The sequence below is a fragment of the Mya arenaria genome, chromosome 14 (genome assembly GCF_026914265.1).
Source record: "Mya arenaria isolate MELC-2E11 chromosome 14, ASM2691426v1".
NCBI lineage: Eukaryota > Metazoa > Mollusca > Bivalvia > Myida > Myidae > Mya > Mya arenaria.
In genome coordinates, this window is record NC_069135.1 from 20,680,662 (window position 1) to 20,703,271 (window position 22,610).

A 22,610-nucleotide genomic window follows, 5' to 3' on the forward strand; every position below is an offset into this window, starting at 1 on the left:
CATGAATATTCCATACTGTGTCTTGTATTCGCATGGATATTTCATACGGTGTTATTGTATTCGCATGAATATTCCATACTGTGTCTTGTATTCGCGTGGACATTTCATACCGTGTCATTGTATTCGCATGAATATTCCATACCGTGTCATTATATTCGCATGAATATTCCATACTGTGTCATTGCATTCGCATGAATATTCCTTACCATGTCATTGTACTCGCATAGACAGTTCATACCGTGTTGTTGTATACGCATGGACATTCCATACCGTGTCATTGTATTCGCATGAACATTCAAAACCATGTCATTGATAACTTCACTACTTCTTCACCATTTAAAATCACATTTAGCACAGTCTACGCCGCTTACTGTGTCCTACCTTCGGTCTTTTACCAGATTTTGATTGAGAGTTTAATTTTGACAAAGCGTTTCATAATATGGCCGTCTGACGGAGCACTATCAAAACATTATTTTGGAAACAGTTTGTCGAAGTGTTTCATGAAAGTAATTATCTTATCCAACTCCAGTAATTAAACGAACGGGGGGGGGGGGGCTTTTTAAGCGGCATAAACTGCCCCTTGTTTTATTAAAAATGGTGTAGCAAATCAAAAGTAATCTATTTTGCCAAATGTTGCCTTCCGACTTAACATACATGACGTAATATATCACGTGGAATACACACACTGAAGCGAATGTTTACCAATCGATTGCATTTGGTTTTACATGTAGTTAAATATCCTTATGTTTGTTTTACCGTCATTCACTCATTTCAATACATGCTGGAACAGATTTGGGGATTACAAATAAGAAAATATAACACAGAGGCCAACGATTGAAACTTTTACACATACTGACTTGATTTCTTGCATTACAAAATTAACATTTGGCAAAATGTTTTACGAACAGTCACAATATGTCAGTGAAACTGTTTATGTTTATTTTTTGACATATAAATATTAATAGAGGGTCAATACAAAATAACAGTTAGAAACCATGGTTGCATATAACTTCCGTAGAATAACCTGTTAACGTTCGCGAATTGTTTCTTGTTAACCACTATATTTTCGCGCTAATTATCTAGTAAAGTCAGGATTGAAAGTGCCCAGAACTGCCGCCTATTATCTTTTCAGCAGTACAACACTAACAGGTTAACTAGTTATGGTTTGCAAATTCCATTAAATAAGTAACATGTGAGACAATGAGAATATCTACTCGAAAAGTGTCAACCCTAAATGGCTCTGAGCCAAAAACAATTACACAGGAAAATGGTCCCTATTGTGACATCAGTGCAATTTGCAGGAGATGCACAGCACGGGATTATCATGCCAACCATTATTTCTATAATTGACCCCCCCCCCAAAAAAAAAAAAAAAAAAAAAAATTAGTATAGTACAGAACCTCTGTGTATTGATCTTAATCTAATTGCCTAATTGTCTTATCAGATCTCCGATCTGAGTATCCTGCTGTGCAGTTCTGAATATTTTTATTATAGAAATGGACCCTAAATGTCCCTGAGCCAATTATCGAATAAACAGGATATTGGCCCGTACTGTGACACCAGTGCAATTAGCAAAAGATGCACAGCAGGGGATTGTCATGCAAAACATTCCTTAAACTAGGCCTTTTAAGAAATTCATCTTACCACAGAGGTAACGCGAATATTGAATAGATAGCTAATTAGGTGGTTAACACAAAACAATTTGCGAACGTTAACAGGTTATCTTCCGGCAGTTATATGCCAGCATAGGAGTCATATAAACCAGTTCCACAATCTAATGTTAAAGTATCACGTTTTAAATAAAATCACCTCTAAGAAGCATAATTAATGATATATGGTAAAGCACAATGGAGTCTTCTGACAGCGGCAAAAATAAATGGAATATGTTATTACAGACAGGTTTTACAAATATTTTGTTTTGAAGACAGAATGTCGATAACATTGGCCATATCTGGATGAAATTCTATGGACAGGCGTGTTGTCAAATATGTCCGTTGTTTAAAAAAGTAAAGAAATTAATATTATTTTATATCATTGTATTTTGTTTATTGTCGATGCATGCTTGTGTATGGTTTATTTCAAAAGATGCTTACTTTTGATGACTTAAGTTAAGATAATATTTATTTATTCGAAATTAACATATTCTACTTTATTCTTACAAAGATGACACATTTTCCTTATATTTATTTTCTAAAAGCGAATTGCATCCACAACGCAGTAGTAATATAGTACAAAACAAAACCCACTAATTGACTTGAAATAAACCCCAGACATTCCTTATTCATAAAAGAAATGTCAAGTCAATTTATTCTTAAAACAATAAGTTCATTGATTAACACAAAAATTAAATCATACAAACCTTCAACCTAAAACTTACTGTAAACTAAATAACGTAAACATTGTTATGAGAGAGCATTGACAGCGAATACCTTTTAACCATGATATATTATTACCACATAGACCAAACGGCTTGTCGAATACAATGACTGAACGACGAAACTCGAGTTTCATGGAGAATAATTTTATATGTTTACCATTATTCTTTAATATTATTTGACACACATAATATGCGTGTAAATTTAAAAGCACATCGACAAATCTTCATTGTAATTTTTAATGCAATATTTAATGTCAAATGCAGTTTTCTTCAAATTCAACTTGAAAAAACGTTTTTATCATTAAGTTGATTTTTTCCATATGATGTTTTATTAATACGGCCTGGACTCTTGTGGATTTTTATTAAAAAACAACGTATAAATATATTTAAATTGATAATTCAAATTGATGTCTTATCTATTTATTTCGTAATCTGTATGTGTTTGCTCTCGAAGAATTACTGTAAGTTTTTCTAAAATTGAGTTCTCTTTGAGTAATTTCCATTGCAAAAGACAAGTTTACATACTACGGAATGGACTAAATCTTGAAATATCTGTTGAAACTCTATACAAGTAAGCCAGAATGTCGTGTTACTATAAGTTTAAATTATAGGTCTTCTCATGTGTACAGATATTTGAGACGTTGTGCAACACTACTTGTACATGTAATTGAGTGCTTTTTCTTGTGCACTACGACATTCGGGTATATGCACTACGGCATTCAGGTACGTGCATAACGGCATTCATGTACGTGCACTACGGCATTTAGGTACGTGAACTACGGGCATTCAGATACGTGCCACGGGCATTCAGGTACATGCACTACGGGCATTCAGATATGTGCACTACGGGCATTCATGTACGTGCACCACGGGCATTCATGTTCGTGCACTACAGGCATTCACGTACGTGCACTATGGAAATTCAGTAACATGCCTACGGGCATTCAGGTACATGCACAGCTACGCGAACTACGACATTCAGGTAAGTGTACATTATAACTCTTTTAGGATGAGGAGAATGGTTTATGTGAAGGAATATGTATGAATAAAACAAAAAGTCTCCACTCTCGCAATCTTGGTTGGAAAACCAACTATTCGTAATTGTTTTCTGAATTATATTGTATATATACAGTAGGTGATGTATTTGGAGTATTATATTTCTATATTCATAAAGCTTACCCATTTAGTGATTAATACGTATATCCGTTTTAATAATGGTAATCGGATATATCTCGGTAAATGTAGGGGATTTTATTAGCGTCTTTTCTAAACCAGGAAGGTCGCATTTAAAGCCTAGTTTAAAAATTCAAGCATGCATTAACTGAATCAATAATACTATATTCTATCTGCGAACGAATCCTTACATTTCATGTTTAAAATCAAGAAGACACAAAACAAGTTTTAGAGTAGTTTTTATGTGTGTATTTTGATAACTTTGCATGATAAAAACAAGTATTCAAACATTCAGAGTTGCTGGGACAAAGAAATCTCCGCACACACACACACACACACACACACACACACACACACGCCCGCGCGCACGCGCGCACGCACGCACGCACACACACACACACACACTTTGAAATAAAATAACAAAAGGTCAGGCAAAACACAGTTTAAACCAATGCGTGTTGGCAAAAAGGTAACAAAAGAGATAGCAGAAGTGGCTGGAACTTTTCCCGAACAAGCAGTTTTATCACAATATTCACTGTAAGATTATATTTATCAAATTTCATTTAAATTAGTCCAATATGTGCATATAGCCATCTTAAAATGTTGCTATTTCGGATAGGAGGAGAAGTTGGTCCTTTAGCTTGCGCCCTCGGCAATTCTAACAAAAACCTCGTATGATGAACTTGAAGGTCTGAAATGTATATATAGTTTACTTATTAAGCATTAAATCTCTTTTGCATATACGTAGGTTCTGGTAGTGTTTTCAGTTAAGTCTGGCGGATCTGTGGTATTGTGGTAACACATTTGACTGTCAATCCGGGGGGGGGGGGGGACGTTAAATGGAGGCCTGGTGTGACAGTGTTATACAATTGCACGTTCAAGAACCACGGTAGTTCTAACCATCGTTAAATTCTTTTTCTCCCCTCCCCCTCCAACCCCCTCAAAAATAAAAAATAATAATAAATAACATTCTTCTCGAAGCACTCGCCAAATGGGCAAGTCCCGACTGCAAGTATAAATATGCTTACATATACACACATCAGTAAAGATAATTATTTTGAAAGTTTACATATTTATTGTTTTCGAATATTACTTACGCGTAACCAGGATTTGTCGTTTCGTTGGGGTTCCAAATTGGTACTAAAAAGAAAGGTATATATTTGTTGTGGACACACTTATATACTGTCGTATATAAACACTGCCTTGTTAATTTATAAAAGTGATATTAACTGGGTTTTGATAATAAGAATATGTTTAACTGTCATAATGGTAACTTAGGGACGATAATCGTACATCTATAACAGATCCCTCGCCTTAAAGGGACATTTTATGGGCTAATCTTCCCAATTATCATCATCATCATCATCATTATTATTATTATTATTATTATTATTATTATTATTATTATTATTATTATTAAACTACATGCGGTAGTATGAATACCTGCTCGAGGATACGATGGTAGGGGATTGGCAGTTCGATGTGCCTTTCCATTATTTATCCTCCTTCGAATAAAAACGATCGAAAGTATAAAAGCAATAAGACCAAAACCCACTATTCCTCCTACGACGATACCAATACTTGCGTTCGTCAAACCTGAATAAAGACATTTGAAAACGTCAACTATCTTTAACAAAATGATGAATAAACGTCGATAAGAAAACCCTCAACAAGACTTTAAAAGTTGTTAATTTTATTGTAAATCACTAAGGTTTGATGGCAAAGCAATTTTGTTGCGTGTGTGGTCGGTCTGTGGTGTTGGTTTTTATGTATGTGGTGTTGTTACGTTCATACCTCTAGTTCATGGTCGTTCGGCCTGGCCTCTTAACAGGGTTTATTTATTTATTTATTTTTTTAATTTTCGACTATAGTGCCAGTCCCTGTACTTTTCATCTTATAATTGTGAAACTTAAAAAATGAAAAACAACAACATACACATGTAAATACTTAATTATTATGCAAAATATGTCATTGTTATATAAGTTTTATAGTGCATGAAATGAAATTGATCGAATTATTTCCACAAAATCACCTTTTTTATGTTTTGGTGTAGTTGATGTGTCCAATAGTGTTGACCCCAGAGTTGTTTTCGAATTGGATAAAGTTTCTACATTTATTATTGATGTTGTATTCTCTTCTGTTATATTTGAAGTGCTGGATTGTCCAGCAGTCGTTGAGATCGATGTTGTTGCTGTGGTGGTGGTGGTGGTGGTGGTGGTGGAGGACGTCACCATTTGTGTAGATATTGAATCTGTTGTTGTTGCTGTGGTGTTGGTCGTCAAAAGTGTTGATGTTAAATCCGTTGTTGTTGCTGCTGAAGTGGTCGTCGTCATTGGTGTAGATGTTGAATCTGTTGTTGTTCTTGTTGTGGTAGTGGTTGTGGTCGTCGGCGTCATTGGTGTAGATGTTGAATCCATTGTTCTTGTTGCTTTGGTGGTGGTCGTCATAGCTGTCGATGTTGAATATATTGTTGAAGAGGCACCAGCACATGGATTTGTTTCAGGAGGACATGAGACTGTTACCCTACCATCCGGGGAGGATCCTGATGGATAGAAAATAATGCCCTATGCCTTGGTTTTCCGCTTACCGTTGCAAAAACTACAAATATTGGTTGAAAATTTATTCATATAACCTTTAACTTGAGTTTGTTTTTGTTTATGGCTCCGTGTGTCTTTTTGCATTGACATTTGTTGCATTGATCATAGTAATAATTTGGTATTTCTCTTTTGTTTCTCATTAGCACTTGAGTTCGTACTAGCAGTTCGTACTTCAGTGAAAGAAACAATTGGATTTAACATACATGTCAATAATATATGATGGTGTTAAACGTTCTTTATAAGTAAACATTTTATTTCAACTATTAATTCTTACGGCATTGTTAAAGTGGTACCGGTCAATGATATTTCATACTCCGAAACCGTGGTATACGTACCAGCAAATCCAAGCCAAAACGAGCCTAAATCAGATGTAAGGCTGTTCTCTAGCTGAATGATAAGATACTGTTCGCTTGTTTGCAATGTTTTCGGCGAAGCTGTGTTATTTTGACAGTTCCAAATACCGATAATGATACCGTCGGGTCGTCTCACAATAAGTCTTTGTTGGCATTGGCCCCACCTTAAGATGTTTACATTTTTACTTATCATGAAGGTATCTAAATAGAACAATAAAACAGAACATTTTAACCAAGGTAAATATGACTGCCTTAACTCAATGAACTCATTGTTCGAACACAGAAACAGAATGCTGCTTTGCAAACAAAATACTTTCGATATTTGTTTTATATACGCGTATTCAAATGTTCATATACTAATGAATGGTAACTATACTTGTTTTCCATCACAATCTGCCGCAGTGTTATAGAGAGTTTTGAGCCCATATCACACGTGTGGACAGAGCAAGTCAGAGTTTTTCCCGACGGGATCTTCTGACCGTTGTTGAAACCGGGACTTTGCAAATAAACATGCTGCCCTAAGCTCGTAGAGGTTATCGTTCCTGACATGCTGCTAAGAATACCCGTCTCTAAAAATAAACAAAATGCCATCAAAAAATTAATAGCAGGTACGTCAGAGATAGTTCAGTCCCTGAAAAGTTTCAAAATCAAACATTGTGAACAGACATTTTTAATACAGTCAGTTTTATTATACGCTTAAAAAATGATGATGTTAATGGGAAATTGAATTTATTTCCATCGAAATAATCCACCCCTATTGTTACATTTGAAATGTGAAAGTGTTGCACGTGCATCACTGTCAATAAACATTTCCAATTATTTTCATACCTAGATGTAGTTTGAAGGATCGCCATTTCAAGAATGTATTTTTTAAAACATAACTAAACGTGGAGGATAAACTACATTTGACGTGTATGACCAAACTTACCAGGTATGCAATAGTAGTTTATATGCATGTAGTTTGGATAGTGATCAGGTACTCCAATACAATCTTGTGGCAGAACAACAGTAGCCATCACGTTGCAACTACGTCTACCATTGCATTTTTCTATATACTGAACTGCATTATTGGGGTGAATATTATATGACATTTGGCAGTCTTGTTCGGTTATGTTCGAACAACAAAGTTGAAACTGATTTTGGATACGAACGCTGTCCAAAGTGCAATTCAGTGCCGCTGCTTTGTAGGCGACGGTAAAAGTCTTTATTGCAATTACTTCCCCCGGTGGACACGAAGAAGACATAAAATTACTTGCTGGTGAGGTAACGCCGAAACAAGAAGCGGTGCTTTTGTATAAAGTACCAAGGGCAAAATTCCCTGAAAATATAATAACATATTTGCGTGCAAAGCCTGAAATGATTTCTTTCAAATTCATAGTTATCAGTTATGTCATCGAATGAAACTCCATACCTCGTTGCCTTCGTGTTAAAAATCGTTAGGACATATCTTATTTTATTGATCAATAATTGGGTCAAACAACTTAATCCATAATAATTCGTTCGGTTCATGCATATAAGTAATGACTTCATTACAGGTTTATTTCATGAATTTGTCTTATACATATATCTTATTTTTTTGAGTTGCAAAGAACAAAAATAGTATTGTTAATCATATTTAAGGAATAAATACAATGTACTGTTATGTGTAGTATTTACTATCAAAATATTGACCTATTGATAGGCCACCCTCTTTAGAGCCACAATTATTACGCAAGATATCATATTTGATTTTGTAGCAAATTGGATATTTTTAAACTATATGTATTTCTTTAGAACTTGCGGTCAAGGAAACCTATGAAAGTGCAAGCACTTATTTCCAACGGGGTCCTTTGTTTTTGCTGAAGGGACAACACGCGGAAGAGACAATGTTTGGATACAAGGAGTCCGGGTGCGATACCATAGCTCCTTTCGAACAGAACCCTTGGTTCTTTTACGTGCTAGGTGTAAAGCATCGAACACGGGATACAACTTTCCTATGTTAAACCAATACTTTTCCTAGCACTACCCTTTAATTGCTGAGCACTATGCAAGGAAGCTACTTGTACCAACTTGTAATGTCTTTCGGAATGACGCGACCACAGATCGAATCCACGACCTCCCGCTCCGACGGCGGATTTTTAACATATCACAAACATCACTCGAACGACGTTTATTTTATTTTTTTCAAATATATTTCTTGTTTAAAATCACCGAGCCTAATGATCCCGAATTAGTCTTTGTCATCGCCGATATCTAAAAGGAATATCATTAATTTGACAACACTGTAATGTACCCAAACTTCTTGAGATTTTCTTTTCAAAAATAAAGACCTAATGCAAATGTTATCATGTCACCGTATTCTTACAAAATTCATACGTTTAAACGATAAGTCTGTAGAAACGCTGTATCACATTACAAACAGTTATTCATGTGTACTTGAATGAAACTGTATTTCATATTAACAATCTACATTTACCCGTCCTTCTTAAACCCTATAAAAAGGCTGATAATATTACTGCGTTTTATTCTGGATTGTTGTATTCAACTCTAGTGGATTTTCTGCAGACTACACGAAGGGCTAGCATCAAATACAACTTCCCGGATCAAAATCAGTACTTATACATATAAACGTTAGTTATTTTAATGACGCAACATTCTGATGTCATGTAAATATCACGCAATAAATATGATGTATTATGATAGGACGCTTTTCTGGTGACATGTATCACTTCGAGTTCGGTGTGTAAACATGTAACCATCAAGACTTAAGGTTGAGAAGGCTACATGTAAACACAACAAACGAGACGTGGTGCAGGTCACCAGAAAGGCATCCTGTCGTAGTATTCCATTTATTACATATCTGACTATTTCAATATGCCTCTCGAATGTCCAAATATTGAATGGCTTGCGCGTATGAATGTGTTACGTACTTTTGTGTATTGAAATCAAGGGAGGCTTCTCCAGCGAAACGAAGTAAGATGTTACAGAATTCACATAATTGAGCAAAATAAGAAGAAAATGTTTTATATCCATGCAAAATAAAAGAATTACTAATACAAAAACAATTACTAAATGTCAAAGCACAAACACAAAACAAAACATGAACGGTACTTTTTACGATTATACAATAATTGTCATTCCATGAAGACGTAACGCGGCCATTTTAACAAAGAGAATGTTCGTGGGGTTTTTGACGAGCATTATAAAAATTTATGCAACATGATTAAAACTCTGGGCCTTGCGGCAGATGGCTTAAAACATAAACAATATATTTTCTAATTGTTTCCATCTCATATTAAAGGAATTTTCATTATAGCTAACGTATCATAAAATTATTTCACAGTCATACGTTCCTTTGCTTGGCAACAACTCATAAAACGTAATAGATGCAACTCCGTTGAATGAGTTAGTGAACGGATTCTGTATTCACCCCGAAGTATTTGAATCATACGGAATAGACAATGTTAATTAACAAAGGTCATACAACCTCAAAACATCAAAAGTATATGTATACAGGTTGGCACTATTTGGAAGGATATTCAGTACATAGTTGTATTGGAATTCACGAAGTTTCGTTAGCAATTAACAATAATTTTATTTATATAATATCAATTATAATAAGACGTTGTTTTTCAAGCATAAACAACCGTACAGCTACTTTAATTTTTACGGAATCGAGAATAATTGAAACAGAGATATACAAATGTCCGTTTCGACGTCAGAAAATCGATAATATTTAAGCTTAATTTCACAGAGAAGTATTCTTTAATTTTGTTTAAATTCTTGTATAAGCCGGAAATACATTTTGTTTGGTAAAAAAGATAACAATAAAATAAACAGTTAATGTTCTACATACCATGGACAATATGAAAAGCCAGTAATTGCACGAAAAAAATCATTTCAATGTCAATATATATACTATAACTACATGCACAAGTTCCAAGCACAAGTGGTATAAATCTTCTGGGAAAAAATGAATTTCAGAATAAGGAATCCGGATTCTTTGACAAAGAACTATTTAAAGGTCCGTGATTCACGTGTGAAAAACGATAGTCTGTTTTTAAACTGTCCATTTCATTATATAATTCTAATTGCTAAATGCCTCCACCGTCTACTTAAAATGTTTATGGTAATAAAATAGACAAATCATTAGTGGTTTTTCACAGACAATTAGGTTAAAGGTTCTTAAACGTATATTGTATTAAATTCTTTTGATGAATACAAGTGTGAGAGTGTCAAATATCGGGAAGCGTTGGGGTATTTTTAGTATGACATTGCATTCCTTTTATTGGATATCCTAAATGACGTTCTGGTTTGTATAAATTTTCCCATACGAGTTGAACCTTATTGAATAATGATATCGGTTGAATGAACCAAAGGCTATGCCAAAATTCAAAATATAAATCTGAACAGTATAAGCCAATGAATATCTGTTAATATTCATTTATCAATTTAAAGAAGTCAACTGGGTATATTAATGAATCTGAATACATGACAGTGTGTGTATACCACGTGTTAAATTACGCCATATATGCAACGTCGGATGGCAACATTTTGCTTAAAATAAAGACTTTAATCAAAGATAACTTTTCTTTTACCATTTTAAATAAAACAAAGGGCAGTCTAAGCCGCTTAAAGAGTCCCGCCTTCGTTTTATAACCGAAGTTTTATAGGGTGATTAGTTTCATCAAACACTTCGACAAACCTGTTTCCAAAATGATGTTTTGACCGTTCTCCGTCAGACGGCCGTATTGTGAAAAGGTTTGTCGAAGTGTTTTCAGAAACTAAACCCTCAATCAATTTCTGGTGAAAGACCGAAGGCGGATCTCCGTAAGCGACGTAGACTGCGCTATGTGTCATTTAAACAGGTGAAGAAATATCAAAGTTATCTTTGTTTAAACTATGCATTTGAAGCAAAACATTGCCTTCCGACGTAGCAGTTATGGCGCAATTTATCACGTGGTATACACACCCTGATGATAAGATGATGAGTAAATTGAGAAAAATACAAGTGTATTCCGAGAACAGAAAGATGAAAAAATGGACTGATTTTGAAATAGAAAAGAACTGAAGTTTTATTGTTGTTGTTATAGAAGTAGGAACTTTAAATAGCATTTCAGTAAGATTTAAAAGTTGTTTTTTCGTCATTGAAAATTACATAATCTGACTTCATATTTGGGTGCACCATCTCGCATTACAACATGTTTTTAGAACAAAAAACACGAACAAATATAAAACTGTACAAATTTGTCATCTTGAGTATGAGGTGCAGAATGAACGTCTGACAATTCTCGCGATAATGGTGATAATCGCGCATTTTTAAAGTTTTAACTATTCACACAACTCTACAACGACTTAAATTCGATAATCTGCTTCGTTTGCCTCCCTTTCAGTATTTTTTAAATGTAAGAGACAAGTTTGCATGGCACGGTGTGGACTTGATCTACAAATAAATGTTGAAACTCTATACAAGTAAGACAAAAAAGCGTGTCACTAGGAGTCAAATTTATAGGTAATCTCAAGTGTTAAAATATTTGAGAGGCCGTGATACACTAATTGTTCATGTACGCGAGAGCAGCTTAATGTGCACTTCGGCATTCAGGAACGTGCACAACGGCATTTGGGAACGTGTACTAGGGCATTTAAGAACGTGCACAAAGCATTTCGGTACGTGCACTAGGGCATTGAAGAACGTGCACAAAGGCAATCAGGTACGTGCACAACTGCATTTCGGTAAGTGCACAACGTTATTCAAGTTCGGGCACAACGGCATTTCGGTACGTGCACTAGGGCATTTAAGAACGTGCACAACGGCATTCGGGTACGTGTACAACTGCATTTCGGTACGTGCACAACGGTATTCGAGTTCGAGCACAACGACATTTCGGTACGTGCACTAGGGCATTTAAGAACGTGCACAACGGCATTCGGGTAAGTGCACTAGGGCATTCAAGTTCGGGCACAACGGCATTCGGGTAAGTGCACAACGGCATTCAAGTTCGGGAACAACGGCATTTTGGTACGTGCACTAGGGCATTTAAGAACGTGCACAACGGCATTCGGGTACATGTAGAACTGCATTAAAGAACGTGCACTCAGGCAATGAGATACGTGCACAACGGTAGTCAGGAACTTGCACTCAGGCATTCAGATACGTGCACAACGGTAGTCAGGAACGTGCACAACGGCATTCAGGTACGTGTACAGCGGCATTCAAGTATGAGTGCATTATTTACGTATAAGCATGAGGAAAGCGATTTACAAAGGCGTGTATATTTACACATACACATGATTTTCCGCAATCTCTCGAGTTTAGGAGACCTTATTTGCACTGCCAAATTGATTTTTTTTATCTGCATTATTTAAGAATAATACTTTATATAGTAGGAAGAGCAAAATAAATAATTTTGAATTAATTTAACATCAGTCTTAATTTGAATACAACTGGTCTTAGAATTTAACCTACATTTACCGCCAATGATATTGCAGATTAGCAATCATTAATTACAAGACTTAATCATTAAGATTTTTACTTTTTGCGGATGTCAGATTTTGCGTTGACAAGTCAGCCAATGAGGTTGTTTTCTAAGTCAGTTAGATGACCTGAATTAAACTCTTAATAATTGAGATGAGGTCCTTCGCTACGTTCAATCCACCCATTCTTAATCATTAAAATTTTAATTCATATCATTTAACTATTACATAGAAAGGAATTAAAATGCCACACTTACTCGCTCCATAAGAACACGTACACATGGCGTTCTGCAACCTATCGAATAAAGAATAAGAGAAAGAGTTCACGATGCAATGATTCCGAAAGTACCAAATTATAAATAAATAAACCGTAAACAATGTAAATACTTGTAAGTTCGATGTCAAACCGATGAAATAGAAGGATTGTCGCGTTTGATCTTCAACCGACCATATACTCATATTGGTGTCACGTTTGTTACGACCCCACAACCCAGCTAAATTTGACCCAGGTGAAGATTTGATATCATACTCAGAATTGTAGAGGAGTTATGCATAAATTAAGACCAAACACAACATTTGGGATTAAGTGGTCCCGCTCCGATGTCAAATACAGGATCTACTCGTGTAAATCCCTTGATTTACACCGAGGCCACAGTTAATAAAGAGTTTGTTTGGCTTTATCCGACCGACAAATGAGACCCCCAACCCGTAAATTTGTTTAGCCTTAAAGCATATTTTCGCTTTCACTACAAATTTAAGGATGACCAAAATAAAAAAATCTACACTCTTAAAATCTTGGTAGGAAAACCAACAATTCATGAATTGTGTCCTGTATCATCTTGTGTATATACAATAATTAGTGTATTTGCAGTATGATATTTCTATTTTCATATAGCTCATCTCATTCAGTGAAAAATACATCTTATTTAACAAAACAAACACAAAACGATTTTCAGAGTGTGTTTTTGTCGCGCGCGCCCGTATGTGTGTGTGTGCGTGTACGTGTGTGTGTTATTATTGCGTGTGCGTGCATGTGTGTTTGCATGTGTGTGTGTGTGTGTGTGTGTGTGTGTGTGTGTGTGTGTGTTTACAAGTGTCACATTTTGATAACTTAACATGGTAAAAATACAAGCATTGAAGCATTAAGATCCGATTAATGTTTGCAAAAATAAAATAACCAATCAAGTAGCAAACATGTCAGAATGTTTTCCTTAACAAGGAATTGACTTTAGATGCCAAATATGTGAAAATACACTAAGATAATTTTTCATATACCAATAGATGACTGTTTAATGTACTTATTGATAATAATGATATAAATAAATAACAACAGATACATACTAAACTTTCGTAAAACAAAAAGAAAGAAAGACACAATGAAAACAAATAAGTGTCCTACATATTAAAAATATGAACATCATTTGATTGGTTTGTAAAATATTCAAATTTTAATGAGCACTCGTCTGAAGCTTTTCAAGAAAACTATATGTTAAATTAATACGATAAACAATATGTTTTTAATTGAAAAAATGAACCTCAAGTAAGTGATTTGGTTTAATGAAATGCGTGTTATGTATAATAATTTTCGCGAAATGGGAGCCTGTATTCAGTAAGGTTATACATGATGCTTCCTCGCATAAGATCAACATAACACAGGGCCATTAAGATATAACGATAAAACCTCAGATATAGTTAATGTCAATCTAGTGTCCTTTTGTATTTAACTTTTACATGGGACTTATACCATCTCCTAGCTTTAATAAAGTTCTGCATTTATTTAAATATCCTTAAGGCCTAAAAAAATATGTCTGTTTCCTGTAACATGCTGAAAAAAAGATGGGTCGGTAGGTAGGGATTTTTTTTAAATATTTGTTTTAAAATGTCAGAATGATATCATGTTTATTTCAGGTGAATTATTTAAAAAAACAACAGTGTGGTATATAGATTCTAACTTTCTGCCTTAAATGGGCTAAAACTGGTAGCTTGACAGCCATTGTACATGTATTTCAGTTGTATAATGCATCCTTTTTAAGGGCAATACCTGGGTTCGACTCCCAGCGGTGGCAGCATTATATGCAATTTTGAGTATTGTCAGTATGTTCACCAGGGAAGCAGTTCATCTTTACACTTCGCTAATATAACCCAATGAAAAAGTGAATCAAATAACAATTAGACAATTTATTTTTGGCAAATGTTTTAAACTCAACTTTCAAAATGCATTTATTTTGTAGTAATAAAACATGATATGATTGCACAAACTATTTTAAAATAGACTGTGTAATAATATCAAGTTGTATTACAATTAAATGAAAAATTCAATTAAATTGAATGTTCTGTAAACAGGGGGATATCGAGGATTTAGCGTTACAGGGGACGCACTTCGAGATCGCAAGATATCAAGTGCGCCCCTCTCCCAGGAACTGAGAGGAACGCTTCGAAGATGTTGTGGTTAGGTTTGGGAAACATTTCCCCCAGGCCCTATCCTAATATAAAGCTGATATAACCTGGTGTAATTTAGGACTACATTGCTCTTCCAAATTTACAAGAAATCTTCACTACAACCGTTTTTGGATTCGTAGTGTAAACAGTAAATTTTATTAGACTATTCACGTTAAGATCATATTTATCGAATGAAATTTCAGGATATCGAACAGACTACCCAAGTTAAGTTTAATGTGTTAGCCTTGCCAAATGGATAGGGTCATCGAAATTGCAAGGACCTTTTCAGAGTATATATATCCTTTTTCCGTTACAACGAATCATTTGCTGCGACATTAATATCCTATGCTTAACCGCCGAGATCACTTCACTCACTACATCGTATGCTGGTTGCCGTCACACAACTTGTTTGATCTCGTTTAGTGCCACAAGCGTAAATCTATGAACGTGTGTTTGAGAATGAACGACGAGCAGCCAACTATATAGCGGCCATATCGGTGTCACTGTTCCTATTAGCTACAATGCTATTAAGCACAATTCACTTGTTTTACCGACGTAAGCTGAGTCTGGTGATTGACCTGCACTGATGTACGCCAGTATATTAATGTAGGTCCTACAACATTTACTATCCTATCTGAAAAATATTACCCCACTAGCATTTGTATTAATCAACTATGTTCATATAGCCTTCTTAAAATGTTGCTATTCTGGATAGGAATGATGTTGGTCCGTTAGCTTGCGCCATCGCAAATTCTACCTCAACCATAATCTGAATTTGAAGATCTGAAATGTATATATAGTTTACAAGTTTAACATCAAACTAGTATGTAATCTCTGTTGCATATAAATAGGTGTTTTCAGTTGAGTCTGGTGGATCTGTGGTCTAGTGCTATACACTGGTGCTCGCTTAAGTACCAGGGTAGCTCTAACCATCGTTACATCCTGTCTCTGTGCAATGCTTCCAATAAAAAAACGCAAACAGTCTCAATAATGAAACGGATTGTGTTCACTTAACAATATATTGCTTTAAAAAAATGTTAATTGTTCTTACGGGCACGGAATATAGGACAGGAGAACATATTCTGTATTGTTACTTCTTTTGGTTTTTTATGCTTTCGTTGTCTCATCGTTCATATTCAGTAAAATACTTATCCTTATACAGGCCTCAGTGATCTAATTTAGGTATTAGTCAATCGATTTCATAGTCTCATTTATACACTAACTTTCTTGTTCTGAGATTAAAACCAACCGTATATGGATATCGAATACGACTCCAGACACTCAAGACTTTAATTCAAACTATCAAGGCATTAAACGTCCATATTCGAATTCTGATCATATAGAAGTTATCGACGTAGGATATGAACATGCTACGTTTCAAGCGGCTGAAGAAAAAAAAGTAAAAAAAGAGAAACAAATAACAATAATAAAAATAGTAAACAGATAAAATAAATGAAATTTAAATAATAAAATTAAATAAACGAAAAGAATGAAATAATAAATCGATCAATCACTTAATCAATCACTTAATCAATCACTTAATCAATCAATCAATCAATCAATCAATCAATCAATCAATCAATCAATCAATCAATCAATCAATCAATCATTCATTCAATCGATCGATCATTCATGCAAGCAATCAATCAATTAATCAATCAATCAATCAATCAGTCAATCAATAAATTGATCAATCATTCATTATATCAATCAATGCGATGCATATGGCATTGTGGTTAAATCAATTCAAATATCTTGAACGCACTGGGCCTGTTGTAATTTGCATTTAAACTCTTATCAATATAGGAACAGAGAGAGGAAAAAAGACGGTTGATGCGCTCACTTGCTTCTAAAAGCATTCACAAGTAGAGCTCTGACAATTTTCACCAATACATTTTTAATAAGTTCAAATTGGTTATTCTTTTTAATTATTTGATTTATATCTACCTTACAAAACCTTTTCCCAGCTTTGTTAAAAATAGCTTTGAACGACCTAAGCATATAACAAGTTTTTCTAACAATGTACACAAACGTATTACTCAGTATTCTAAATGTATAAATTTGGCAACAATTTCTCAAAAAAATCATGTATCCCTAAAAACAGGGTTCAGTTGACCTTTTCTACAATATTCGTAATAGTAACTTCTCGATGAAGTTTAAAACCATAAATAGGAATGGTAGTTATGATCATTAAACCAATTTCAATAATTAAAATGAAATATAAGTGTGTGTTTTGTATAACTGAAATAAACTTCTTAACCCTGTTAAGCTTGAGAAATTACGATATGAGCCTATCTCTGGTTACATGAAACTTAAGACACCCTCAAATTTAATAGAGCTAAGATTTATCAGTAGGTCTACTTCTCTAGATGATTCATTCAAGAAGTGTAATATATGTAACCTCATTCACCGTTGAATCATTTTACAATACATGCTTGTCACCTTGTATATGTATTCAAAACCCGACATTTTAATCTTAGCTACTGGTATTGTTCACATTTTCAATACATCTCAATACATGTACTACAATAATTTAATTTATCGGCTTTAGAAACAAACGGAAATGTTGACTAAATCGTTCACTACCTTTTACGAGACACGTTTAATAAAGGAATACAAACTAATCTAGTAGATAATTTACTTTTTGATCAGAAAAAAAGAAATAAAACATTTTTTTTAACATAAGATTTACATATCGATGACTATATCAATGCATTATACAGCTCTTAACTTTATAATGTATCGAACATGTTTTGCACGTCACATTTAAATATAATTTTTTTAAGTTTATTAATGACAAAGTCACAAAGACCAAATAAGCCTTGAAAGTTAAAAATCAAATACACAGAATTATAGTGAGTGACTATACGTTTAATATGTGCAAATTAAATTTTAGTACTGTACACCTGTTTTATCTACAATTTTAACTTAATGTTTTTGTAGTTGTTCGTCTATAATACGCGCACATTATGATTATAAACAGCTCAATTGCAGCAACCGCTAACAGTGCCCCGAACATTCCCCAAAATGTCGTGATCGGAATTGTGTCTGAAATCGAAAAATAAAACAGAAAAGTGGAACGTCAGAGAATGATTCATTCAAAAGCACAGCCATTCCTCTCATTGTATGTGGATCCATGTGACAATGGAGCATCCAAAGACCCGGATTGGAGGCAGTAATTCTAACAACAGCATAGCCACCCTTTGGAATCATTATCGTGTCCTTCTCGATGAAAACTTTGTATAATTAAAAGTTATACAGTCGACATTTGGTTGACCAGGATACACTAAAAATGGACAGTTTACAACAACACACCTATCGCTCGAGGTACACGCCCGATTTGATGTCAATGGTTCCTATTCGTTATACTGTAAAATGGCGTAACCAGACAGGTCCACCCCGGCTTTAAGAGTCTTTGCTCTAATCCAGTAGTTTCCTACACTTTGGTGTGCTATCATTTCAATATCGCATTGTGTATTGTGTAATATTATCGACTCAGCAGTTATCGGTTCTATGTCGAATCCGTCGCTAGCCACTATTTAAGACTTTGTCCGTCCATAGAGAATCTAAATGGAAAAGCACTGACTCTGAAAATATCTTTCTCGACCGTTTATAAGCCCTGCATGCCATTTCATTTTCGTAAACGATGTACCTTCGATTGCCGGTACCCCAAATGGCGCCGCTAATGGTTTGTTATCACCAAACATATTTTTTGAAGCTGTAGATCTGCCTCCCGTTTATGGTTGTATTCTGTTATGAAGACGACGTGCTCCTCAGACGCATTTTGAGTTCTTTCTCTGGACATTCGATGCCGCGTATTATAGCATACGCATGAACATGCCATACTGTGTCTTTGCATTCGCATGAACATTCAATATCGTGTCGTTGTATTCGAATGATCATTCAACACCGTGTCATTGTATTCGCATGGACATTCAACACCGTGTCATTGTTTTCGCATTAACATTCAATACCGTGTCATTGCATTCGCATGAATATTCCATACCGTGTTGTTGTATTCGCATTAACATTCCATACCGTGTCATTGTATTCGCATGAATATTCCATACCGTGTTGTTGTATTCGCATGAACATTCCATACCGCGTCATTGTATTCACATGAACATTCCATACCGTGTCATTGTATTTGCATGAACATTCCATACCGCGTCATTGTATTCACATGAACATTCCATACCGTGTCATTGTATTTGCATGAACATTCCATACCGTGTCATTGTATACGCATGAACATTCAATACCGTATCATTGTATTCGCATGAACATTCAATACCGTGTCGTTGTATTCGAATGAACATTCCATACCGCGTCATTGTATTCGCATGAACATTCCATACCGTGTCGTTGTATACGCATGAACATTCCATGCCGTGTCGTTGTATACGCATAAACATTCCATACCGTGTGATTGTATTCGCATGAATATTCCATACCGCGTCATTGTATTTGCATGAACATTCCATACCGCGTCATTGTATTCGCAGAAAATTCAGGAAATTGGCCCCTATTGTGACATCAGTGCAATTGGCAGGAGATGCACAGCAGGGGATTGTCATGCCAAACATTCCTTAAACTTTAATTCTTCTATAAGTGACCCACCCCCCAAAAACACAAAAAAAACTGTGTATAGTATTGATCTTAATCTAATTGCCTAGTTGTCAGATCTCCGAACTGAGTATCCTGCTGTGCAGTTCTGGAGATATTTTTTTTGGACACTAATTGGCCCTGTGCCAATAAACGAATACACCGGAATTTGGCCCCTACTGTGACACCAGTACAATTAGCAGAAGATGCACAGCAGGGGAATACCATGCCAAACATTCCTTAAACTGAGCCTTTAAGATATTTATCTTGCCACGAAGGTAACGCGAATATTAAATAGATAGCTTATTAAGTGGTTAACACGAAACAATTCGCGAACGTTAATAGGTTATCTTCAGGCAGTTATATGCCACCATAGGAATCATATAAACCAGCTCCATTATCTAATTTTTAAGTATCACGTTTTGAATAAATCACCTTTATACACTGTATAATTGAATATGAATCATTTTAATGATAGATGGTAAAAGCACAATGAAGTTATCTGACAGCGGCAAAAATAAATGAAAGATGTTATGAATATGTTTACAGACAGGTTTTACAATTATCTTGTTTTTAAGACAGAATGTCAATAACATTGGTCATTTCTGGATGAAGTTCTATGGACTGGCGTGTTGTCAAATATGTCCGTTGTTTAAAAAGGAAAGAAATATTATTTTATATCATTGTATTTTGTTTATTGTCGGTGGTGCATGCTTGTGTATGGTATATTTCAAAAGATGCTTACTTTCGATGACTGAAGTGAAGATAAAATTTATTTATTCGAAATTAACATATTCTACTTTATTCTTACGAAGATGACACTTTTCCTTTTACTTATTTTCTAAAAGCGAATTACATCCACAACGCAGTAGTGATATAGTACAAAACACAACCCACTCATTGATTTGAAATAAAACCCAGCCATTCCTTATTCATAAAAGAAATGTCAAGTTAATTTATTCTTAAAACAATAAGTTCATAGATAATAAGATAAACACAAAAACAAATCATACAAACCTTCAACCTCCAACTTAATGTTAACTAAATAACGTAAACAGTGTTATAAGAGAGCATTGATAGTAAATACCTTTTAACCATGAGGTATTGTTGCCCCATAGACCAAAGGCATAACGGCATGTCGAATACAATGACTGAACGACGAAACTTGAGATTCATGGAGAATAATCTCACATGTTTACCATTATTGTTTAATATCATTTGATACACATAATATGTGTGTAAATTTGATATCACATCTATTTTTAAAGTATTTCATATAACGACGAAACTATACACTCATGAAGAATAATCTTATATTTTTACCATTATTCTTTAATATGTGTGTCCATTTTATAGCACATCTATTTTTAAGGTATTCAATATAACCACGAAACTTGAGATTTATGGAGAATAATTTCACATGTTTACTATTATTCTTTAATTTGTGTGTCCATTTTATGTACATGTATGTTTTGATAGGTCTTTAAATATAGTGCATGTACTTCATAACATTTACTTTAGAACATGTTACTTTTTTAATTAAAAGACTAGGTGTTCGAAATTGTAATTGTAATTTTCAACGCAGTATTTCATGTAAAAATGCAAAAATCGTTTACATTTATTTAAATTGATTGATTAAAGTTGATGTCATATATTTATATTTACATCCGTACTTGATTTTATGAACGATAGAAATAGAGTTCATTTTGCATGACCTTTCGTGGCCTTTGTAAGCGGAGTTTGGCAAGAAACCAACGCTCTGATTGGGCGCTGCTGAATCACCGTGCGTAGTGATCTTACTACGATCTACTTTATTGCTAAATATAGCAATGCACATGTTTTGTTGAATGCCGGCATGTTTACATGCTTCTTTTGATGTTTTACGAAGAATTTAAATGGAAGACATTATTTTCTAGAAATATCTTTTGAAAAATGTTCGATTTTGCATTTGATAACAAAAGAACACGCATTGAACGAATAATAAAAACAAATTAAAATTGACGCGGTTTTGACTACGGTTTGTCTGCAAAAACTGTCAAAACAAACATGGCTGATGATTCTGAGTTCGGGGATTTCTTTCTAGGACAAATGTATGACCCATTTGGGATTTAGACAATGAATATATTTCCACGATAAAATTCGACGCTTATTTCATCTACATTTAAATACCTGAAATGAAAGGAGACTGTTAAAGTGTCATGTATTTTCGAACAGGCATTTTAATAAGGACAATTCGAGAAGACTAGCACATCACAACACGTCAATATCTTTGCAAAAGTTAATATAGAACAAAAAATGAAATTATGACGGTATTATTACCTTGAACTGGAAGTTATCCATTAAATCACCATGAGCACATTTTTATGCCCATTCACATGGGTCATACTTATTTAAAACATGTGTTAAAATGTATCGAAAGCTCTCTTGATTAAAATGAACATATTACAACAAAAATCATCATTATCTCCAGATAGTTTACAGAAACTACCAAATGATTAAACAAAATCTTTGACTTTTCATGCAAACTACTGCGACAAGTGCTCTTACCATTTACATTCGGTCTACATGTTTTGTTCCCCTTTGTTGTAATTAAAGACTTGTTCTCAAACTCTA

General features: G+C 34.5%; 1 protein-coding gene across 1 annotated transcript; it reads right to left on the bottom strand.

Moving 5' to 3' along the window:
• Positions 1 to 3,784: 3,784 nt before the first annotated feature.
• On the bottom strand, positions 3,785 to 10,701 carry LOC128218181 (mucin-3A-like). The gene is made up of 8 exons (XM_052925762.1): positions 10,336 to 10,701; positions 7,429 to 7,818; positions 6,877 to 7,069; positions 6,483 to 6,664; positions 5,583 to 6,092; positions 4,994 to 5,146; positions 4,648 to 4,690; positions 3,785 to 4,241 (listed from the first exon to the last, which is right to left on the bottom strand). The coding sequence occupies exons 1-8, from the start codon at positions 10,376 to 10,378 to the stop codon at positions 4,187 to 4,189; spliced, it is 1,569 nt and encodes a 522-aa protein (XP_052781722.1). The 5' UTR covers positions 10,379 to 10,701; the 3' UTR covers positions 3,785 to 4,186.
• Positions 10,702 to 22,610: the final 11,909 nt, after the last annotated feature.

Bases quoted from the DNA above. Each gene is read 5' to 3' on its own strand.
- LOC128218181 (XM_052925762.1), bottom strand. From the start codon at position 10,378: ATGATTTTTTTCGTGCAATTACTGGCTTTTCATATTGTCCATG. The intron at 4,691-4,993 runs GTATTCATACTA...CTTTCTTTTTAG, and splicing joins ACCATCGTATCCTCGAGCAG to TACCAATTTGGAACCCCAAC. The intron at 4,242-4,647 runs GTAAGTAATATT...TATACATTTCAG, and splicing joins ACGACAAATCCTGGTTACGC to ACCTTCAAGTTCATCATACG.